Source organism: Squalius cephalus (assembly GCF_949319135.1).
Source record: "Squalius cephalus genome assembly, chromosome: 16".
NCBI lineage: Eukaryota > Metazoa > Chordata > Actinopteri > Cypriniformes > Leuciscidae > Squalius > Squalius cephalus.
Window position 1 is genome coordinate 28,019,310 of NC_137137.1, and position 23,787 is coordinate 28,043,096.

General features: G+C 38.5%; 1 protein-coding gene and 1 pseudogene across 2 annotated transcripts in view; one reads left to right on the plus strand and one right to left on the minus strand.

The window, feature by feature from the left end:
• Positions 1-5,476, minus strand: part of LOC307174053 (cytosolic sulfotransferase 3-like) — a 55,600-nt gene extending 50,124 nt beyond the window's left edge. Inside the window, exon 1 of the mRNA XM_079897712.1 lies at positions 5,055-5,476. Within this exon, the coding sequence (XP_079753838.1) occupies positions 5,055-5,078 (24 nt within the window). The 5' untranslated portion in view covers positions 5,079-5,476. The remainder of the gene's footprint in view (positions 1-5,054) is intronic.
• A 4,093-nt stretch (positions 5,477-9,569) lies between these two features.
• On the plus strand, positions 9,570-23,578 carry LOC307173960 (baculoviral IAP repeat-containing protein 2-like; annotated as a pseudogene). The gene is made up of 3 exons: positions 9,570-9,770; positions 10,386-10,518; positions 22,464-23,578. The product of its transcript is annotated as a baculoviral IAP repeat-containing protein 2-like (transcript).
• The last annotated feature ends 209 nt before the right edge of the window (positions 23,579-23,787 follow it).

Consider the following 23,787-nt stretch of genomic DNA (forward strand, 5'->3'; position numbering starts at 1 on the left):
CGTCGAACGTGGCGAGTCGAGCCCGCAGGGTCGACATCGGCAGTTCTTCGCAGAGTTCGCAGCCGCCCGAAGTAAGGGTGAGGGCTGCGCGGTCACGACCCAGGCAGAGAGCGCAGATCACAGGCGGTCCCTGTCGCTGAGCGGGGCTCTGGACGAGCCACAGGAGTTTTGCAACAAACGCCTCGCGCTCTTTTAGATGCAGTGTGTCACGGTAGGCGAACATACAAACACACACAACACAGAGCAGAAAAGGATATAATTCGCCGGATAGCGGAGCAGGCAGGGAAGGCTGAAGGCGGCGAAGACGGCCGGCTTCCTCAGGCTGATATCCTCGGCGTGCTGGTCGCTTGTTTCAACGGCGGCGGCTTCCTCAGAGTCCAGCGATGCGGAGAGCGTCGCTGAAGAGACAGAAATCGGTGAAGCAGCCTCTGAGCCTCGCTTATATATGCTAAGCCACACCCCTTTTCGCGGGCTGTGACGCATGAAGCGCGCCAAGCGCGCTCATTGGACGTGACGTCACGCCAAGGGCTCAGCGATAGGCTGCTGCAGTTGCCGCAGGGCAGCCAATGGGCACGCTAGTTAGCCTGCCCTAGGTCTGCATGCTGCCGCACTGCGTTGACAAGATTATTAAAAATTAAGGATAATTTTTTGGCTTCAGTATCTCGAGAAAGAAGACTTTCCCGCAGCGTAAGCTACTTACGCAATACGAGAGAACCTCTCGTAAGAGAACCACCAGAGCGCACTCCACCCCAGACTATTGCCACTCAATCAACAACTACACTTTCCATAACCCATTGCCTGAATTCATTATTGTTTGATCACTTCCACCTGTGTGTCATTACCCTTGATAACTCTGACTAAATATACCTGGTTTATTCAATCATTCTCTGTGAAGTCTTGTCTAGTGTCTTACTGCAATTCTGAGCATTGTCCTGATTTCTTGTATCTTTTGCCTGTGTCCCTTTGACCTTGTTATTGTTTGGATAGTTTACCCTGTGTTTTGATCTATACCCTGTCTTTGGATTACATTTTTGGACAGCAGGCTTCGCCACTCATGGATCCAGCAGACCTTACAGACTTTCCAGATTTTGATCGTATTGACTTTTATTGTTATGGACTCAATGATTATTACCGATCTAAACTCATCCGTGATGGTCCTCGAGGGTAACTGATTGAGTTTCTGGACTATGCCCTGCTGTTGAGTGGTTCCTCATTCACTGTCATTGCATTCAGCTATGTGCTGATCGATTGCTCCTGTCTCACATGCTGATCGATTGCTCCTGTCTTCCTTGCTGCTGGTTTGCGTCTGTATGCTTCGTATAGCTTTCTGCTTTGAATCTCTATTTACTATCATTCCTTGTTGTTTATATTACTAAATATAACTTACTCATCAACATACAGTATATTAGATATTGTCTAATATTGCCTATCACAATAATCTGACATGGCTAACTTTTATCTAAATCGTTATCGCTAGCACAACACGCTATTACCTCGCTAGCCTGTTAACCTGCCATCCGTGCTTGCCGGCTCGCGCCTTTTACGAGTCCATCAAACAACTGTGGTGAGTCTGTGTCTGTTCCCCGAATTAGGAAATGCAAAAAACTCCCAAACCCATTTAAGGGTAAAAATTTTATCGATGTTTAACAAATAAAAAACAGATATAATACAGATGAATAAATGATAAAGCTCGGGCTGCTGAATATTCATTCCCTTACTTCAAAAGCACTTATTGTTAATGATATGATTACAGATTATAACCTAGACGTATTGTGTCTGACAGAAACCTGGCTAAAACCAGACAATTACATTACTTTAAATGAGTCCACCCCCCAAGATTACTGTTATAAAAACGAGCCACGGATGAAAGGAAAAGGGGGTGGTGTTGCTGTAATCTATAGTAATATCTTTAGAATTACTGGTAACACTTTATAATAACTGCACGCTATTAATCATTAGTTAAGCATTACTAAACAGTTAATTCATCATTTATAAAGCATTAATAGACATTAATAAGCAGTTTATATATGCTATATAAAGTTATAAATGGTTTATTCTTGATTTATAAACATATCTATAATGTGTTTAATAATTGTATTTTCATACTTTATTAATGATCAATTTATAAGTTCTAAATTAAGTATAGCATTATTTACAAACCAGTTACATTATTTGCCATTATTTACAAACTAGGTGTTGTCATTGATTAAGAAGATCACTTAGAAAGTGTAAGTAAATGTAGTAGATTCAGGTATAAAGCATTTAGTAGTGGTCAGTTAACTATTTTTGTGAGCTCATCTAAAGTGAGGACTAGTTATGTCTTGTAAAATGAAGTAATGAAGTAACTGGCCTTTAAAAATAAAAATCTGCCTGCCTCTATGGGAATTTAACATAGGGGTGTCCAAACTTATGCACCCTGTATTTTAAGGAAGAACATTTATTTATTTACGATACACTATTCATTCACAAAGAAAATTGGTGTCCTTAAAGGTTGGATTTTTCCTAATTTTTTTAATTAAGGCATTAAGTTCAATTTCCAAAAGATGATTTTTTATTCCTCTTTTTAGTCAACTTCAGCATGGGTGTCTAAACTTATGCATAGCACTGTAACTAAGAAGAACTCGATATTGTGACAGAAACATCTGGCTCTCTCTTTTCCAGCACTTTAGACACAGTTGCTTCTTTGCGCTTAAAGAAGATTAAAGAAAATAGTCCAACGCCGTGGTACAATGAGCACACTTGGGCCCTCAAGAGAACAGCCAGAAAAATGGAGCGCAACTGGAAGAAAACAAAACTAGACGTTTTTCGAATTTAGTGGAGAGAGAGCACGATTGCGTACAGAAAAGAAATCATAAGAAGAATGGCATCTACGCTAATGTTAGTCTTTCTGCTTATTCCGAGGTTTACTGTAATCAGCTGGATCCAGGCTGGATCCTGGCCGTATCCAGATCAGATGGTGGACCTGCGCCTAGACACGACCATAACGCATGATGTAGTCAACCGGATCCGAGCTGTATCCAGACCAGATGGAGGACCGGCACCTAGACATGACCACAACGCATCCCTGAAGTGTCAGCAGAGATTGTGTCAACTAGACTTTCCCCTGTGAAGGCCTCATCGACACGACAGCCATTGGCACTGATCCTCATCAAACCCATCTCCATACCGGTGTGACTCCGATCTTCAAACCAATCTGACTTCTGACCTATAATGCTGCCTGAATCATAATCATACACTGTTCGCTCATTGGCTAGAGCAGTGGTTCCCAATCCTGGTCCTGGGGACCCACAGCTCTGCACAGTTTGTATGTCCCCCTCATTTAACACACCTGATTCAGATCATCATCTCGTTAGGAAAGAGCTCTATGAACTGAACTGGGTGTGTCAGATAAAGGAGACATATAAAATGTGCAGAGCTGTGGGTCCCCAGGACCAGGATTGAGAACCACTGGGCTAGAGGACAACTGGCCCACCGACTGAGCCTGGGTTCTCCCAAGGTTTTTTTCTCCATTCTGCCAACTGATGGAGTTTTGGTTCCTTGCCACTGTCGCCTTTCTCCACCTTTGTTGCCACTGGCTTGGCTTGCTTAGTTGGGGACATTAAATTTAACATTTACTGAGCTAACAACTGAACTAAGCTGGACGATGACATCACGGTTTACTCCAGAGCGGCTATATATATATATATATAAATTAACTAAATTAATAACTTTTTTAAAACAAAAATGAAACATCACTGAACTTACTTAAGCTGGACTGTGACACTATTTTCTTCTGGAAACAAACTTTTTTGCATTATTTTCCGGTTATCTCTGTAAAGCTGCTTTTAAACAATTTGTATTGTAAAAAGCGCTATATAAATAAATGTGACTTGACTTGACTGTCAGGGAAGTAGAAGAGGATGCTTCTACTATACATTTTTTTAGGGGAGGAGAGTATGCATCAAGCTCCGGTGGCCACGGAGCTTGGCCCATCACCGTCCCCAGCACTTCTAGCTCTGATGGTGGCAAGTCCAGTGCTCTCAGCTCTTTCCAGTCCGGGATTCCCAAGACCAGAGCGATGGCCATTTTGTGTGTTTGGGCCGTGCACTTCGCTTCAGTTCAAGAGCCCGCTCCAAAGCCTACTCCAGCCGAATAGTCCACTCCAGAGTTCGCTCCTGTCCCAGAGCCCAGCCTCATGAACTATGAACTTCCTGTTAGCCCCAACACGACCGCAGAGGTCATACCTGAACTTCCTGTCTACCTCGACACGACCGCAGAGGTTGTATTTTAACTTTCTTTCTGCCTTGACGCGACCGCAGAGGTCGTATCTGAACTTCCTGTCTGCCTCGACCGCAGAGGTAATATCTGAACTTCCTCTCTGCCTTGGCGGGACCGCAGATGTTGTGTCTGAATTTTCTGTCTGCCTTGACGTGACCGCAAAGGTCGTATCTGAACTTCCTGTCCAGCCTACTCCGCCCTGGGCGCCTGCCCGGCCTGCTCCGCCCTGGTCTTAAAATGTCCTTGTGTGGTCTTCGAGGCTTTGTTCTTCCTGCTCAAGGCAGAGCAGTTGGACAGCAGGTAAGTCCATAGTGAAGGGGGAAAAAGAAAAAAGAATCTATTCTAGGTTCCGGATTCTGTCACAGGTTGCTGCAAGGAGGCAAACAACTCAGGAGATTTGTTGAAATAAACTGATTTAATAATATAATCACTGAGAATACTCAGAAGAACACAAACAATTAAACATTGATGATACGGAACAATGAACAGACAGAACTCAGGGTTTAAATACACAGAGAATGTAATCAAATAGAAACAGAACAGGTGTGTGGAAATCAGGGACTGTGGAAACTAATTAACAAACAGGGAAACTAGGACCTCAGGAAAGCAGGAACAGAGTGAAAACGAAACTAAAATAGAATATACACATTACAATTACATTGCAGTTTTTTTTTTTTTTTTCATTTATACCTTGCTAATTCCCATTCCCAATTTTTTCACCCCCAAGGGTGAATGAAACAGCTTTTGATTTATTAATGCGATTTTCTTCAACATATTTCAAATATTTATTTACTCACCGAGGACGATTCATGGATTTCCATTATGGTGAAAAGATGTTCCTTTATAACCGTTTTCTCAATCTTTTATTTTCCCTTTTTCTTTTGTTCTTCTCTTTTGCTCTCCTCAAATGTTTCTTGAAGCTCTTCTGTGTTAAATTACATTATGTGCTGTCAGTCTTGCAATGTTTATATATACAAATCACAGCTTATCTTGTCCTCCCTCCCTCACGTTCAAGTTAAAGTTCATGTTCAACTCTCTCTCGCTCTCTCTCTCTCTCTCTCTCTCTCTCTCTCTCTCTCTCTCTCTCCCTCTGCACTTTGCACTCAACATGAAACAACAGGTTTTGCAAGTTCAGAAAGTCCACACTCAATAACATTTTCCTCAATCATAATGACAGATGTACTCTCTCTCTCTCTCTCTCTCTCTCTCTCTCTCTCTCTCTCTCTCTCTCTCTCTCTCTCTCTCTCCTCTGCACTTTGCACTCAACATGAAACAACAGGTTTTGCAAGTTCAGAAAGTCCACACTCAATAACATTTTCCTCAATCATAATGACAGATGTACTCTCTCTCTCTCTCTCTCTCTCTCTCACTTCCGGTGCGAGTGTTTGGAGTGTGTGGGAGTCGAGCGCGCGTTTGTGAGAGCGATTGTGAAACTTTCGTTTCTATCTTCTCCTTTATTTTCTTTTCTTTTTTCTTTTTCCTTCTTTTTTCTTCTTCCTTTCTTCCCCCTCGCCCAAACGTCTTTTTGTTTCGTTATTAATTAACTTGCGCGGTTTTCGGACGCCGGTATGGCGTCTGTTTCCGTGCAAGGAACGCCAACTCTGTCACTCCGCAATGGGTGCAAGTGTGTACCAGAACCCGGAGTGACGGTGGAAGAGTTGCTGTTGATTATAGGAGAGCAGGTTGGTTTCGAGAACATTATTTCGGCCTCACGGATGAACAAAGCTGTCGTTATGTTTTTAAAATCAGACTCCTTGGTCAATCAGTTGACTGTGAGCGGAATGTGGGTGAAAGAAAAGTTTGTTTCGATAACCCCACTGTCCGCTCCAGCAACGAAAATCATAATCTCGAACGTCCCACCTTTTATACCTAACGAGATCTTAACGAAAGAACTGCAGAGGTTTGGAAAGATTGCAAGCCCCGTCAGAATGATCCCCCTTGGATGTAGAAATAACGCGCTAAAACATGTTCTTTCTTTTAGGCGCCAAGTTTTAATGTTTTTGAGCTCACAGGATCGTAGTCTAGAAGTCTCTTTCCGCGTTAATCATATGGATAATTCGTACATGGTTTACGCCAGCACTGAGAGCTTAAAGTGTTTTGAATGTGGTGAGTTGGGCCATAAACGCTTCGCTTGTCCACGTAAAGATGATCAGCGCGCGTCCACATCTGATGTGATCAGTGATGTAAACAATACCGGGATTACCGATCAGCAAACGAGTGAAAGTGATGAACAGAGGAATGAGGAGCAGAGTGAAGGAGCCACAGAGCAGGACAAAATGGAGGAGGTGAGTGAGATTAATGTCAATGCTAAGAGTGTGGAGCAACCTGGATGCAGTTATGTTTCTGGTAAATCTAGAAATGTATTGGACAATATTGATAAGAGTGAGGCTCAGAGTAGTGTGGAAGATGTGTGTGAAGTGGATGGTGTAGTAGCACAGGCTGAGGACTTAGAGGACAATATGGCAGATGAGATGGATGGTTTTTCTCAGTGTACTGATGATGGAGATGATGAGCAGTGGTCAGAGGCCTTAGGAGGAACTGATAAAGATCTGTATACTGTTGAACAAATTAATGCATTTCTTGATAAAACAAAAGGCAAAGCTGGTGTTGATGTAACTAACTTCTTCCCTGACATTGAGAAGTTTATTGCTTCGGTTATATGGGCTAGGAAAGCGAGCAACTATGATGATCTTTCGCAACAGAAGCGTTTTCGTCTTAAGAAGCACATTACTGCTCTCAGACGAGGCAAAAAGACAGGGAAAGCGAGGGGGAAAACTAAATAATCTAAATGGTTTATATTTTTTCTTTCTGTTTTTCTTTTTTTCTTTTTCCCTTGTTCATGGAGATCTTGAGGGTGGGATCAATTAATATAAATGGATTGAGGGACAGGAGAAAGAAAGGGTTATTATCAGAAATTTTTCGATTGAAAGATTTGAGTGTTGTTTTTTTGCAAGAAACACATAGCAGTCAAGACAATGAAATTGATTGGGGCTTATGGTGGGAAGGAGATAGAATTCTTAGTCATGGAACTAATGTAAGTGCTGGAGTAGCTGTGTTGTTTTCCCCTGCTCTCAAAACAAAAACAAATATTTTATCTAAAGATGAAGTGGTACCAGGAAGACTTTTGACTGTAAGAGCTGAAATTATGAATCTCAATTTCCTGTTTGTAAACATTTATGCCCCTAATATAGGAGCAGACAGAGTAAAGCTTTTTACTAAACTAGAGAATACTTTAAAACAAAAGCAGGATGGTGATCTTATTGTGTTAGGGGGAGATTGGAATTGCACGCTAGACTTTGTGCGAGACAGGAATGGGGAAGAACCTCATTCACAGTCAGTTTTTTGTTTAGCTAAAATAATTAAAAATCTAAAATACTCAGATGTATGGAGAGAGCACAACTTATTAGCACGCCAGTATACGTGGATGAAAGTTACCAATGGCAGTGTTTCTGGAGCACGTTTAGATCGTTTTTATATATCACATAACATGAGAAATAAGATTGTTAACACAAATATCTTCCCTACGGCTATTTCTGACCATAATCTTATCACTTTTGAGTGTATCCTGATTCTGACTGAAAGGAAGCATACTAGTTATTACTGGCATTTTAATGTTAAACTCTTGGAAGATAAACAATTTTGTGAGAATTTTTATTTTTTTTTGGGAAAACTGGAAGAATGAAAAATGTCTTTATGAAAATGTTATTCAGTGGTGGGAAGTTGGCAAAGCGCACATTAGAGATCTTTGTCAACAGTATGCATCTCATACCTCCTTAATCTTTAAGAAGACACTTGTACTGTTGGAAAAAGAGATTATAGACATTGAAAAGAGTATGCATGATAATAATGATGATGGAGATCTACAAGCATTGTGGACTGAAAGAAAAAATCAGTTAAGCTCTTTCTTAAATGAAAAAGTTAAAGGAGCTCTTGTAAGAAGTCGGTTCTTAACAACAAGAGACATGGATGGACCTTCTTCTTTTTTCTTTAACTTGGAGCGAAAAGCAGGTCAAGAAAAATTGATGTATGTTTTAAAGGACAATAATGGACACAACACCTCAGATCCAGAAGTGATGCGCAAACTTGCGGTGGATTTTTATTCTAATTTATATGCTGCTGAAAATTCAGATGAACTGTGCAGAAATCAACTTCTACAAGATCTTCCTGTCCTAACATTAGAACATAAGGATTTTTTAGAGACTGAACTCACATTTGCAGAGGTTACTGCTGCTGTTATGGGACTTTCCTCAGGACGAACCCCTGGACTTGATGGGTTACCTGCTGAATTTTATAAGTTTTTTTGGAATATTATTGGTGATGATTATTTTGAGGTGATCCAAAAATGCATTAATGATGGAATTCTTCCTTTGAGTTCTCAGAGGGCAGTTTTAACGTTACTCCCAAAAAAAGGTGACCTAACTCTTTTAAAGAACTGGAGACCTATAGCAATTCTAGGCTCTGATTACAAAATTTTCTCAAAATGTCTGGCCAGCAGGGTAAACAGTATACTATATACGATTATACATAGAGATCAATCTTATTGTGTAAAAAATAGATCTATGATAGACAATTTGCATCTGGTACGTGATATTTTTGATTTTGCTTTTCACAATAATGCTAATTTGGGTTTTTTGTCATTGGACCAGGAAAAGGCCTTTGACAGAGTTGATCACACTTTTCTTTTTGATACCTTAAAAGCTTTTGGTTTTGGGGAGAATTTTATTTCCAAAATAAGACTGCTATATGCTGGAGCACAATGCATGATTAAAATAGCTGGTGGCCTCAGTACTCCTGTAAAAGTTAATAGAGGTATTAGGCAAGGCTGTCCTATATCAGGTCAACTTTACAGTATAGTCATTGAGCCTTTACTATGTAAATTAAGAGAACATCTAACAGGTCTACAAGTCAATTCACTGGAGTTTAAGAGTCTTATTCAACTCTCCGCATATGCAGATGACGTCACAGTTTTAATTAAAAATCATAGTGATGTTCAATGTTTAAAAATGGCTTTGGAATGTTATGGGAAAGCTTCCTCAGCCAAAATTAATTGGCAAAAAAGTGAAGCTGTGTGGTGTGGTCAGGACTCGAGTAGTCCATCACTTCCTGGTGGTTTGCTGTGGGGGAAAGCAGGGTTCAAATATTTAGGAGTCTTTTTAGGGACAGACGAATATAGGAATAAAAATTGGGAGGGCCTAGTGGAGAAAGTGTGTGCTCGGTTGTCTCACTGGAAATGGTTGCTGCCCCAGCTGTCCTATAGGGGGAGAATCCTGGTCTGTAACAACCTGGTTGCATCATCTTTGTGGCATAAAATGATGATCCTAGAGCCTCCAGAAGACCTGGTTAGAAGGATTCAACGGTGCCTGGTGGACTTCTTCTGGTCAGGACAGCACTGGCTGAAGGCACCAGTGCTTTATCTGCCACTACAGGAAGGAGGACAAGGGCTGGTGGACATTGGAGCAAGAGTCAGAGCTTTTAGACTCCAGACGGCTCAGAGACTGTTGTATGGGGAGGATGTAGGCTGGGCTGGAATAGCCTGCACCCTCCTGAAGAGAGCGGGCAACATGGGATTTGACCGTCACTTATTTCTTATGGACATTGAGAGAATAGACCTGAGCAGATTAACATCATTTTATAGATCAATGTTAAAAACATGGACAATTTTCAATTTCTCTCGGCAGCCAAATGGTGTGAATGGACTATGGCTGAGAGAAGAACCACTGATTTTTAATCCTGTACTTGATTTGGATGGTTTTAAATCTGTTTCCCTCATAAAAGCGTTGCGGAATGCAAGCTTTACCAAAATTGGACACTTTGTTTCTGAAGAGGGATGGATTTCTGCTGAGAACCTGGCTTTAAAAATGGGCTTAAGGTCAGTTCGTGTGGCAGAGAGACTGTTGACTCAAATTTATGATTTTTTACCAAAAGACTATAGAGACTCTTTAGAGACACCTGTTGGAGAAGAGGAGACTTCTGTTTTTCCAGAGTTGCTTTTTTCACCTGATATCAGAACATGGCAAGAAATGGAGAATGGTTTGCTTTCCTTTAAGACATCTCAACTTGGACTTTTTAGCAACGCTGGAAAGAAAACTATTTATGGACTGTGTGTAAAGGTGACACATCTTCTGCAGTTGCAGAGTGTGAGAGAGACTAAATGGCATGAGATCTTTGGGCCAGGCGTTTCCCCTAAAGGCTGCTGGAGGACCCTGTACAAATCCCCCATTGAGAAAAGAACTGGGGACCTGCAATGGAGGATTGTGCATGGTATAATAGCCACAAACAGACACAGAGCACACCTTGACCCACAGGTTGGGGAGGGTTGTCCTTTTTGTGGAGTACTGGAAACAGTCTTCCATTTATTTTTTAATTGTGTGAGATTACAACATCTACTTATTAAAATGGAAGAGTGGTGTCAAACCCTGGGGGAAGTTTTTACACCTGAAATGTTTATTTATGGGCCTAAGTATAGCAAAAATAAAAGGGAGTGCCATGTTTTATTAAATTATTTATTTGGGCAAGCAAAGATGGCCATATGGTTGACAAGGAAAAGTAAATTGAGTGACAGGGGTTCAACTGATGTCTTTTTAGTATTAAAAGGACTAATAAAATCCCGTATCAACATTGAGTACAGTTATTATAAATTGATAAATGATCTGGAGAGTTTCAAATATAGATGGGAAGTTAATCAGTGTATTTGTGAAGTTGATTCTGATGAATGTTTACAAATTTACATTTGAGTAATGTCTTCTTGGGGAAAAAAATACTAATAATTGTGTGATTTTTCATTTCGTTTTTTTATTTTTATTTTGTAATGTTCAGCTAATTTTTTAATTTTTGTATTAAAGAGACCCTTAAAAGTCAAAGTCTCTCTCTCTCTCTCTCTCTCTCTCTCTCTCTCTCTCTCTCTCTCTCTTATTAATTTAGTTGGGACGGTAAGGAGCTGTATAATATTCTAGGGTGTCTGCTCCCGGTTTTGTACTGATATCATGGCTGCCCCAGGTAGCGGGAGTTTAGATTTTTTTTTTTTGACGCGTCATCAAGATGTAAAAATAGACTCAGCGGTCAGTATAGAAGAGTGTAGCCTGGCTGTAGGAGAAGTGATTTTGCTTGAGAACATTCTGTCTGTGTCTCGCATGAACAGCATCTTGCTTGTGTTTGTGAAGACAAACTGGTTCTTCAAGACAAACTGGGCGAATTAGATCTGAGTAGTTGATATGATCCAGCAACTGTCAAAAAATGATTGATTGACAGGTGCCCCGCCCCTTCCGGTGACAGGTACCCGCCCCTTTTGGCATAGGATCAAAGGGATCAAAGAGAACAAAGGGAGATCAAAGGAGATCAAAGGGCTTTTGAAGTCTTTTTGACAGGTAGTTTTGATTTTTGATTGACAGGTTGACAGCTAGTTATGATTTTTGATTGACAGGTTGACAGCTAGTTTTGATTTTTGATTGACAGGTTGACAGTTAGTATGACTTTTGATTGACAGGTTGTCCCCTCCTAGCCCTTGATCATGTGTTTCGACAGCTAGTTTGGGGTTTTGAAGTCTTTTGATGCCTTTTGATATGGACAGAAAGTGTTTTAATAATTACATCATGGCTATGACAGCTAGTTTGATGCCTTTTGATATGGACAGAAAGTGTTAATCGTTTAAAGACACTGTGATTAAACAATATGTTATGGTATCTGACAGAAAGTCTGATTGTTTGAAGCCTATTGAAGCCTTTTGAACATGACAGTTAGTGTCTGTTTTTGAAGTTGGTATCACACACGATCCTCCTCCCTACATATTCCTTAGCTTATCCGGGCTGTACTGTGAAAACTGATAAGGAAAAAACTCTGGAAGTTTATCTCACACACAAATGTTGAAAAGCCATTTAGTTCTTTTAAAAGAATATAAATGAAATGTTTATAAAATAGCTTACTAAAACCTCACACCAAAAGTTTAAATAAAATGAGAGTCACAAAAAATTGCAATGAGACTCAAATTGCTTTGAGCGTGTGTGTGTGGAGATCAGACATCAGAGGAGATGTGACCATTTGTGTCACGGGATTCCCCCTGCCACCCTTTTGAGCTCTGACATCTGAAACATGCTGTTCAGACACTGTGATTAAACAATGTCATACAAAACATTCTATCCTTTAAAATAATATAAATGATTATAAAATAAAGATCTTACTAAAACCTCACACAAAAAGTTGAAATAAATGTAGAACTATCCACTGAGCCAACCATTTCAGTTTAAATAAAATGGTCACAAAAAAATTGCAATCAGTTAAATGTTTAGAGAGTGGAAGAAAAAAACATACAGCTTATGAAACAATGCAATGTATGAAACGGGTTCACGAAAATAAAAAATCATCTTACATGTTTAGAAATCAAGGGCCCCTGGCCTCTCTTTACACCAGCGTTTGACCTGCAGGGCTTTCAAAAAGCATCAGCCAAAGGGTGTGTGTGTGTGTGCAGGGCTCCAGACTGCGACCAAATGGTCGCATTTTGCGACCAACATTTGAGAGTGTGCGACTGAATTTTACATCCAGTCGCACATGTGCGACCAGTAAATTTCATCTCGTATAGTGTGTCATAGTGGACGACAACCGACGTCGCGTCTGCGATGCTTTACGACATCATGACAAAAAGACTAGCATGTTTAATTTTTTAACGGTCCTCCATGACGGGTTCCGTCAAGAGGGAATGAGTGTGTGTGTGTGTGCGCGCAAGTGAGTGAGTGAGCGAGCGAGAGTGAGTGAGTGAGAGAGTGTGTGCGTGAGTGAGTGAGTGTGTGTGTGTGTGTGCGTGTGTACATATATGTGCGAGTGAATGTGTGTGTGTGAGACGGCTCGCGATGACTGATCGTAAAGCAATGTGTTGTCTGTCTGACATGTTTCTTGTCCACGACATGACAAGATTTTTAGGAGTCAAAATTGTGTAATCTGACACAGTGACTATCGTAACATACAAAAAAATTGTGTAATCTGAACCAGGCATAACTATAACTATGGTATACTATGTTTATAAAAGTAGCATACATCTTTTTCCAGCACTTCAAAACTATATCATATTTAAATGTTATTTTTAATGTGTTGACCAAAACATTTTTGTTCATCCTTTAAAGATTGTCTCTATTTATAAAACTGAAAGTTTCAAGAAGTAGGAAAACTCACACTTATTTAAAATTACCATACAATTAAATTACCATTGTAAACATAGCGGCTGAGGGCGCTTATTGGCTATTTTCACTCCCTAATATCTATTTTGTCACTCATTTTGCTTTTGAATTAATATTAAGACATTATGAATGATAATAATTAAAGTTAACTTTATCTATACACCTCAAATTAAGCTCAGTGCTATGTCATCCCACAGTGCTACCAAACACTTTCTGTAGAACTTAGTGCCGCTGCCCTCAGATGTTAGTCTGGAGCCCTGTGATCTTAAAATAAAACTGCACCATAATTTCTGTACGTTAAGTCTATTTATTATCAAAGCATTTGTCTGTAATAGTTATTTAGGGGGAAAATGTGAAGGTGTGCCCCTAAATTTTCTGCTTGCGCTCCTAAAAAATTAAGTCAGGGGCTACAGCGCTCCTAATAAAAAAAGTTAGTCTGGAGCCCTGGTGTGTGTTTGTGTCTGTGAGGTGCTGAGTTTATTTATAAGAAGTATAATCTTAAAAGTTTAAATGATATATTTTAAAAACAAAAGACTGTTTAAATAAAATCTTTAAAGTTTGAATACATACGCATCTTCTATTTACCTTTTAAAAGATTACTGTAATGATTTTGTTTAACCTGTTAAGCTGCAACCCCACTTTTGAAAAATCCCCAGAAATGACATACCCAAACTGAAACAGATACAGTTCATGAACCCTTTGTACTAAAAGCACAAGTATGGTCTCATTTGAAAGCTGACACCTGGTAGTTTATTGTAAATGTAGAATTAATTATTGTCATAATGACAAAAATTGTTATAAATAGCTTCAAAGTTTTGTAAAGTTATTAGAAATTAATTTTAATGAAACATCCTCATGAAAATAAAATTGAAGTTGGCACTGGAGCAATCTAGAAATGCACTACAGCTAAAGCCACATGTCTAAACATTTTATGTTTAAAATCTGAAGATAATAAGTCCAAAACTCTGTATTTAGTTACATGTTTTTCAAGACCATGTCAAATTACTTTATTTTGATTTGACACTAAAATGCTGCTGATGTTTAGTCATCTTCTAAGTCATCCATTCAGTCTTATTGTCTCTATTGTTTTGTGGTGCAAACGAGCCCCATTCAGTCTCAGTCTCCCCCTGCACACATTCACACCTCTCCAGCCTGGTTATGGCTCGAAATATGCATTTCTTTTGTCTGCATTATAGTTACTAACGACTGGCTATTCACATGCTATTCATAGGGTTTCAGTCCCTAATTTCTTTTCTCAAAGTTCACCTCACATTTTAAATAAAGAATAAAGAACATTCTTGAATAAAGAAACTTTCAGTAAGCATTCAAAAAAACATAAAAGTATAACTTCTAGGTTGCAGGTGCACCTAGGGCTAGCTAGCATGTTAGCTTAGCACACCATCAATACACGACAATTTATGAGATTAAAACCATGTTTGTGCTCCAAACTTACTTTAAAACGCAAGATGAGTGTTTTAAATAATCTTCTGTGATCTAATTTGGCTTCAGATAAAAAAATCAGACAGAAAATATACTATTGTATACTGTTCTGCACAATGATAGTCTATATAGATTAGCATTACATTATAAATATAATCTATTATTATGAAAATACCTGGCATGTCTTGAAAAACACAGGTAACTCAAATATTATTGCAATCATGTTTATTATCTTCAAAACATCTGTATCTGCATTTTACAGCACGAACTCTGTAGCTTTGTGTGTATCAGTGACGTCCTGGAATGTCACATGATCATGGCTCTTCTTCATGTTCTATATATGGACTATTATTGTGCATAATAGCGCCCTCAGGCTGTTGGTATGAATTGAAAACACAGTATCAGAGAATGCAAGCGCTCATAATGATTACATCGACGCATTTGGTATAAATTCAATAAATATTATTCCTGTCTATAGAAATATGATGTGAATCTATGAGAATATATCAATATTTCTCCAAATCTGCACATTTTTGAGCTAAAGCCCTGAGGGACGTTGTTTTGTGTATCGCTGTCATGACGACAGCACGGGAGTTTTTTATGAATGAAAGCAGCTGACGCTCATAATTCATATTAAAGGTATCGACTCATTTTTTCATTTCATAACTCCTGACACAAATTAAGAAATAACTGTCGCTATAAGTTTCTCAGAATACAATAGTGGTCAAATACTGAAACTTGAGTATTATATCTTTTTAATGATGTATAGTTTGTCGAAGTATAACATTAAATCTGATAGTAACTTTGAGCTATATATAAAAAAAAACCGCTTCAGTGCGCCCACGCACTGGTGAGGCTTAACAGGTTAATAAATAAAATATGGTTTACAATTACAGTGCAATGACTTCCATAATATTTTATTTTAGTAAAGCTATGTCTGGATCAGCCAACACAAAAGTTGTGCGTTGTGAGTGAGACCTCGCAAAGATTACACCGATATTAGATTTCTCGAACATTGCATGGTTGCACTACGCCTGAAACTATGCCGAAAACTGTCAAAAAATCATCTGGTATCATGGTTTAGTTGAATTTTAAAACACTGTTGTTTGTTAAAAATGTTGTGTCAGACGTATTTGGTAGCATGATTATCTTGTTTAATCGTGTATTCAGTCCATATTTGTAGAAATAAGCAAAATACATTTATAAAGCAAAAAGAACACAACAAGTATGAAGATATGTTTGGTTACTTTTAATTCTAACTTTAAAGCTAGATTATCCTTTGAAAAGTGTAATACAGTATTTGATTTTTACACATGCAGTGTTTTCGCCAACTGACCTAGCCCTGAAGTTATGACTTCTGAAGGCCTCTCATGTGCAGATTCGCTCGGTTGAAAAAATGGTATTTTATTAGCTAAAATCATTGTCTTTATTCATAAATATGTCCTCATTGGTGTAAAATGACCTCTGCCAATGATCTGACTTATCCTTGTAAGCTAAACATTTCTTATCTTTATTTACATGGGACGGGTAAGTCCATGGAAGCTTCCATGTCGTTCCGCCATCTTGAAAAACTGTAATGGCAGAGAGGGACAAAAAGCACTAGCCTACCTCAACACGTTTCATCAACGCGTGTTCGTTCAGAGCCGGCTGCCTGAGACCGGCTAAAGTGGACAAGGAGATCAGTGAGAGGCGCTTGTCACTACCCCGGAAAATTTGAAAGGCTGCAGTGCACGGGACAATATAATGCAGGATCATACTTGTGCAGAGCCACAGGAGAAGGAATCCTTGTGGCCAAAAAGCAAACATTTTATTTATCGGGATGTAAATAAATATCAGGATAGTTTTTCCCCAGGTGGAAAGAGCTAATGAAGGAGAAAGACTTTGAAAGGGAAGTTGCCTGCTTTCTTCTTCTCGACAGGTAAGTCAAAATGACGGTCTAAATGACACGCTTTTTTCATTGCTTGGTTGTGTAAATCATTATATAGGCAGCATAACAGTAGAACATGTATAGTTAAACTCGATGATGTGCTATTGGAAGACATGTTGTCATAGCTTCTTGGCACATAACGGCTACCGCAGTTGCAACACACATTTGAAAAGCAAAGCGCTAGAGAGCACCATTCGTTAAAATGCAAAATACAATTTCACCGCTAGATGGGAGAAATTCTTTTGGGAGAACTAACTTGTAGGTTCTTTAACAAAAAAGTCTCCAAAATCAAAGGGCATGCTTCCTGCTATAGTATCATCAGCTCTCCCCAAAGTCTATTCATGCGGCCACCAGACAGATTTTAAACACCGGATTTAAACTTCTACATATATTTTGAGTAGATAACCCATAGTATATTCTTAGAAAAGGGTTTCACCCCGTGTGTTTCCACACTGATTAAGGATAGTTTGGGAGATACAAGTTAAAATGATCTTATACGTGTAATAGATCATAGCTACCAGTAAGATCATGCTTTGAATCAAGACGAGTAAAATTAAATATTCGCCAACTTGACTTATGCCACGTCATGGACCACAGAGGCACATCGCGTCTGAAATTGTGTGGTGATCCAAATGATAAAAACTTAGTGTAAATAAGAGCAATGTAGAGTCCTCGGATTTCTTAAAAACAACACAACATCAAAACATTGTGACAAACTTTGACAACATGTTGTATGGACAAAAATACTATTTGAAATATTTTTGTATAAATAAGATCTAAGACGCCTAAGCATACTTTTTTGCTTTATTTATTTATTTCATTTTTGAAAAATGTACAAATGTAGTTTTCTGTGATGGTCGTGTTTAGGTGTAAGGGATAGAATATGCAGTTACGGTACAAAAATCATTATGGCCCCAAACCATAAAAGCCCCCACCATAAAAATTGAAACCCCTGCATGGACAAAAAAAATGCTGATTGAATCTTTTCACATAAATGAGATTTAAGACGACTAAGTACAGTTTTTCAACCATCTAAAGTTTTTGAACAGACATTGTTTAGTAAAAATAATACTTTAGGTCACAGTAATCTTCTAAAAGGTAAATAGAAGATGCGTATGTATTCAAACTTTAAATATTTTATTTAAACACTCTTTTAATTTTAAAAGATCATATTTAAACTTTTATGATAATAAATTTAGTACGAACAAAACTTTGGCTCTGGAAAGGCGTTAGCAGACTAACATTACATACGCTGTGACATGATGCACATAGAGATTAGTTCATTTTTTAGAACCGTGTGTGTGCGCGTGCAATACAGCTTAGAAATTATATTAAATTATTTTTTTATTCTATAGTTTTCTGTGATGGTTGTGTTTAGGTGTACATGATCGAATATGCAGTTACGGTCCAAAACTCATCATGGCTATATGGAAAGCCATCAAAATTTAAACTCCACACGGACAAAAAATTATGATTGAATCTTTTCATATAAATGAGATTTAAGAAGACTAAGTACAGTTTTTCAACCATCTAAAGTTTTTGAACAGACATTGTTTAATAACAATTATACCTTAGGTTCAATTTAATATTATGGTTTCATGTTGATTTAAAGTTTTTTGTTTGTTATTAACTAATACCTTCATCTTTTAACTTACACTTCAACATCCAGCACAAAATTAAAGAGATATATGAGCTAAGGATGTCCTCTGACCCCAAATAAATTGATAGTGGAATGTTCACAATCTACAATATACAGGTAGATATTCTCCTACTTAGTATGTGTGTAAATAGTTGTGCTTAAATCTTTGGATGTATTTTTACACACCATAGTGATGCAAAGTTCCACAACCTATGAACTAACTTTAAACATTATCTTTAAGATTCAAAAAACCAAATCACTAAGAATTTGTGATACACAAATAAATACACAAAAGTTTCCAAATGATGGTTTTATTACTCCACTAGATTTAGTCATCTTGTTCAGATAGCAGACGACACTGGTTCACATTTTGTATGTTGGACTGTATGTGTTTTAGGTGAAGACGTTTCTTTGAGAGCCGTCAACATTCAGTGTTTATAGAAATAAATGACGATTAAGAATTTAAGTGATAGTCTTTCTGTTTGTGAACTACATTGATACTTTGTTTAGTGCAACTTTCCCTCTATCTACGAATCACACAAAGTATGAGTAACAAAGTTACACTTAAACTATTACAACAGAATCACATCTGACTATTGCACCGAGAGATGCATATTCATCAAAACTTGAAGCTGTTAAACAAAGTTCCACACTTTGGTGAAACCTGCAGATAAAATTGCACCAAAAGTAAATTCTAGAGGTCAACTGGGTTAAAAGTAAATGCATCATCATGAGCCATTTAAAACACATACAGAAAAGCCACTATAGTGATCAGTTTTAGTTTTTGAATGTCTGTAATTGACATCTTGTTTCTTTTTGTTTTTGTACAGTTTGCAAAAAGTATATAGTCTCAGAGCGTGGTCAAACATGTTCATATAGGAATGTATGAAAAAACAAAAAATATACTCATACATAAATATATATATAACATACACAAATCATTTCTTAACTAAGCAACTGTTTCTTAAATTATCAGACACTCACCACATTAAAGTTAACATCACCATATATTGTCTTTTCTACCATGATTGGAGCAACTATCGACCCACCATTTTCCTGGTCAGTCACCGCACTGATGTTAACATCACCATATATTGTGTTTTCTACCATGATTGTAGCAACTATTGTCCCACCATTCTTCTGGTCAGTTGTTAAGTTAAGCTGATTAGGGTTCTGAATTAATGACTGTCCGAATGATGTAGAATTATTACTATGCTGTTGATTTGTCATGTTTCCAGAATGTGCACCATCTGTTAAAAATTTTTTTTTAACAATTAAATACACAACCAAAACCATGTAAACATTATAGTAAAGCTTATTGAAGATTGAGAAACATACTGACTACTAACAAAGTAAATTATAAATATTTTCCTACGTTTGATATTCTTTTTTCTGATTTTTTTCACTATGGACTTGATCCTTTTTAATGCTGTTTTCTCTCCATATTTATTCTGTAGTTCCTCTACTGTGTCTTCCAACCTTCCTGTTGTTCTTCTCCAGCTGTGTTAACCAAAGACAAACAGTTAGAAGAATAAAATGTATGTACAATAGCAAAAATAAAGTTGGTCATTATTTGTTAGGGTCAGATACACCTGCAGACACATTCATACACCTGTTCACCTGTTTTCATTTAGCATACACCAGAGTTCAAACATTCACTTTTTCAAAGGCCGAATGATTACGTGGTCAAAATTTCTCTTTTTAACATAAGAGTTAAAAAATGTGACACACATGAATATTTTTTCAGGGGGCCACGAATTCTCTAGCTACGGCCCTGTTCACAGGAGTCGCTGAGAGCAAGTTCCAGCTGATAACGGTCATAAAGTGTGAGATAAGATGCAAGTAGCTAAACTAAACATTTCATATTTGACAGCTGTTAAACAACGACAAAAATAATCAGGCAAACTAATCAACTTTTTTCTAATTTCACCATTTTGAACTTAAAATAGGCCTATATAATACATTGTGATTTAATGTGAGAGGAGAAGAAACAAATAACAGCCATTTTCATCATATTAGGCATAAGATTAATAATGAATGTGTACATATTGTGAATTAATTTAATAAACATTTACCTAACATCCATAGCCTTTAGTAAATTAAGGCTAGACAAGAACAACAAAGTTCCTTTTTAACTCTGCCCCCTGCTCTAGTTAGAACTTTGGAACTTTTGGAACTTATGTTGATAATGATTAGTTATGCCAAATGATAGTTTGGCATGCATGGGATTGTGTGTCCATATGCTAGTGAGAGAGAAATACATTCTACAATGATATAAAATATATCTTCATTAAATGCCTATTTTGTCTATTCTACTAATGTCTATTCTTTAATCCACACATAAATCGTAAGCGCATAATATCACCTGCTCAAGTACTTCTTGATGAGTTTCTTCTGTATTAAACATCGAATCTTCTCAGTCAGATCGTTGCAAGATCTCAGGAATCCTCTCACACTGCTCGTGTTCACGCGCTCCATCGCTGCACTTCTGTCATATGCATATGCCTTTAATCCTATACAGCTGTTTAATAATAATAATAATAATTATTATTATAATAACTTTAATTTATATAGCGTCTTTCACAGAACCCAAGGACGCTTAACAAACAACAAGAGAAGGGGGATAAGAAGAGAGAGGTGTGAAGTCAGGGGAGCTAAAGCCCTTAGGCCTCAGTGAAGAGGTGTGTTTTAAGCGATGACGACACCCCTATTCAGCCACTCCAGCGGGGCGGGGTGAGCTGTTGTCCTGATAAATATTTCAGGACATCACATGCTCTAGCTCTACTCTAGCTCTACTAGCCGCGGACTGCTGTGCTACTACATCATCTCATTGATCAAAGCCCGCTTCAACATTCCTGTTGAACCTGACGCAAACTACGCTTCTTCGACTCAAGCTTCTGACCCAAAACCACAAACTTCCGCGCACAAACCCTGGACGATTGTGCCGCAAGGACTCACTCAGGAGATTCTAGGAAGATTCCAGGAACAAAAAGCATCTTTCATCATCGAATAAGGGACTCTTCGAAAAGCATCTTTCATCATCGAATAGTATTCGAAAAAGCTGAAAAAATGGCGACGCAAAACCTGATGGAGAGCGACTCCCAGGATGGAGAGTGATTGAGTTTTAGCGATACGGGGCACAAGTATCATCCGGCGTGTGAGTGCGCCACGGGCAAAGAGTGTCCTTTAAGAGCTCTTAAGACTCTATGTTTAAAGATCATTTTAGAGGCCAAATGGTTGGCTTGATGCACAGGATCATCGATGCTGTGTGTGATATGAAAAAAGATTGTGCGCAGGATACCAAACGTGTGACAAATCTCAAAAATGAAATGGAAGTCGTAAGAGGCTTGACAAAGCCATGGACTGATGTAACACCCATGTTTTTTAACGGCAAAGAGCCAAATGGCGTAATCCTCAGAAAAATTCTGGATGTGTTGCGTGAATGTTGTGACGAATTCGAAATCACAGAAATTCTCGCTATATGGATATTTGTAACGGATCTCTGTGTGTCACTGGTGTCAAAAAATGCAAAAACTGACGTTGGTGAATTAGTTGAAAGTCTGGTCAACTATACCCTGGAGCAAAACATGATAGCCTTCAGAGATTTTCTATTCTGGTTAGACCATCTGTAAATGTCTTTCACTCAAATTTCTTCACTGTATACTCAAAAGTATAATGTTGAAATAAAAATTTCTGAATGAAAAAATGTCTGAGCTCATAAAAATAGTATTATAATACTACATGATAATAATAAAAAATACTACATGATTTAAAAGCATTTGAATGACTGTATTCCCGAGCTGGCAACCATTTCCAAGGTGTGAATACCTGAAATTGTGTGGTGATTTTTCAATTTTTGAAATTGTGGTGTTGAACAAAATTTGATTTTGTTCTTAGCATCGTTTCCTGCATCATAGAGGGTATTTAATAAGATTAATAAGATTATGTGTTCTGTCATGGACGACTAGACACTAGTCATGGGATGTCCAGCAGAGAGAAGGGCTTGAGTGGACACGCCCTGTGGTCACATTTTTAGTTTACCCGCCACCGCAAACCTCCTGTCGTCCTCTCACTCTGCCTTTTCCCCCGCTTCGCGCAGATAATGTACCTTTATCTGGTGGCGGCCTTTCCAATGGATCTAACTCGGCAAAGCAACAGTGTGAAGAAAGGTTGCTCACATTTGTCAAATGGCCCTCAAGAATAACTGTTCGACCAGACCAATTGGCTAAGGCTGGTTTTTACTATGTTGGTCGTAATGATGACGTGAAGTGCTTTTGTTGTGATGGTGGACTCAGATGTTGGGAGTCTGGTGATGATCCATGGGTAGAACATGCTAAGTGGTTCCCAAGATGTGAATACCTGTTGCAAAAAAAGGGCCAAGAGTTTGTTCATCAGATTCAAGCAAGATTTCCAAGACTATTTGAACAGCTATTGACTAATGGAGACAGCGACTCAAGAGAATTTGTTGATCCACCTGTTGTACACCTGGGTCCTGGAGAAGACCGTTCAGAAGATGCAGTGATGATGAACAATCCTGTGGTTAAGCAAACCGTTCAAAGCAAAATTCTCGCAAGTGGAGAAAATTACAAAACCGTTCAAGAGTTGGTGTCTGATTTACTAAGTACAGAAGATGAGAAGAGAGAGGAGGAGCGAGAAAGTAAGTTTCTTACTTTTCTTAAGAAACATCATCTTGCCATGTCACAGCGCCTAAAAAGTGTGCAGAGCTTAATGGACCATCTTCTAGAGGAGAACGTCATCTCACAGAAAGAGTATGACATTATTAGTAACTGCACTACAGTTAAGCAGCAGACAGGGCAGCTCATTGAGTTAGTCCTGTCGAAAGGAAATGCAGCGGCAGAGATCTTCAGCAACTGGATCAAGAAGAATGATGTCTACCTGCTGAGAAAACTGATGGCCCAGACAAATGAAGCTGCATCCCCGAGTCAAGATCTTTCAGACTTGCCTATGGAGGAACAGTTAAGAAGACTTTAAGAGGAGCGCACATGCAAAGTTTGCATGGATAAGGAAGTGAACATTGTCTTCATCCCCTGTGGTCACCTAGTTGTGTGCAAAGAATGTGCGCCTTCTCTGCGCAAGTGCCCCATATGTAGAGGCTTGGTCAAAGGCGCTGTCCGTACTTTCCTATCATAAAGTTTTCCTAGCATTTGGATTTGCAAATTTACATTTAACCCTCTGAGGTCGACAAACGCGCGGGCGCGTTTTGCTGGATTTTCTCCACATTGTAGAACTATAAACTTAAATTACTCCGTCATTTATGGTCATACAGAAAAAAGAAATATAAAAAAAGAATCTGTGATATTTCTCCTTTTGTATGTGTCCACTTACAATCAAATCAAAAC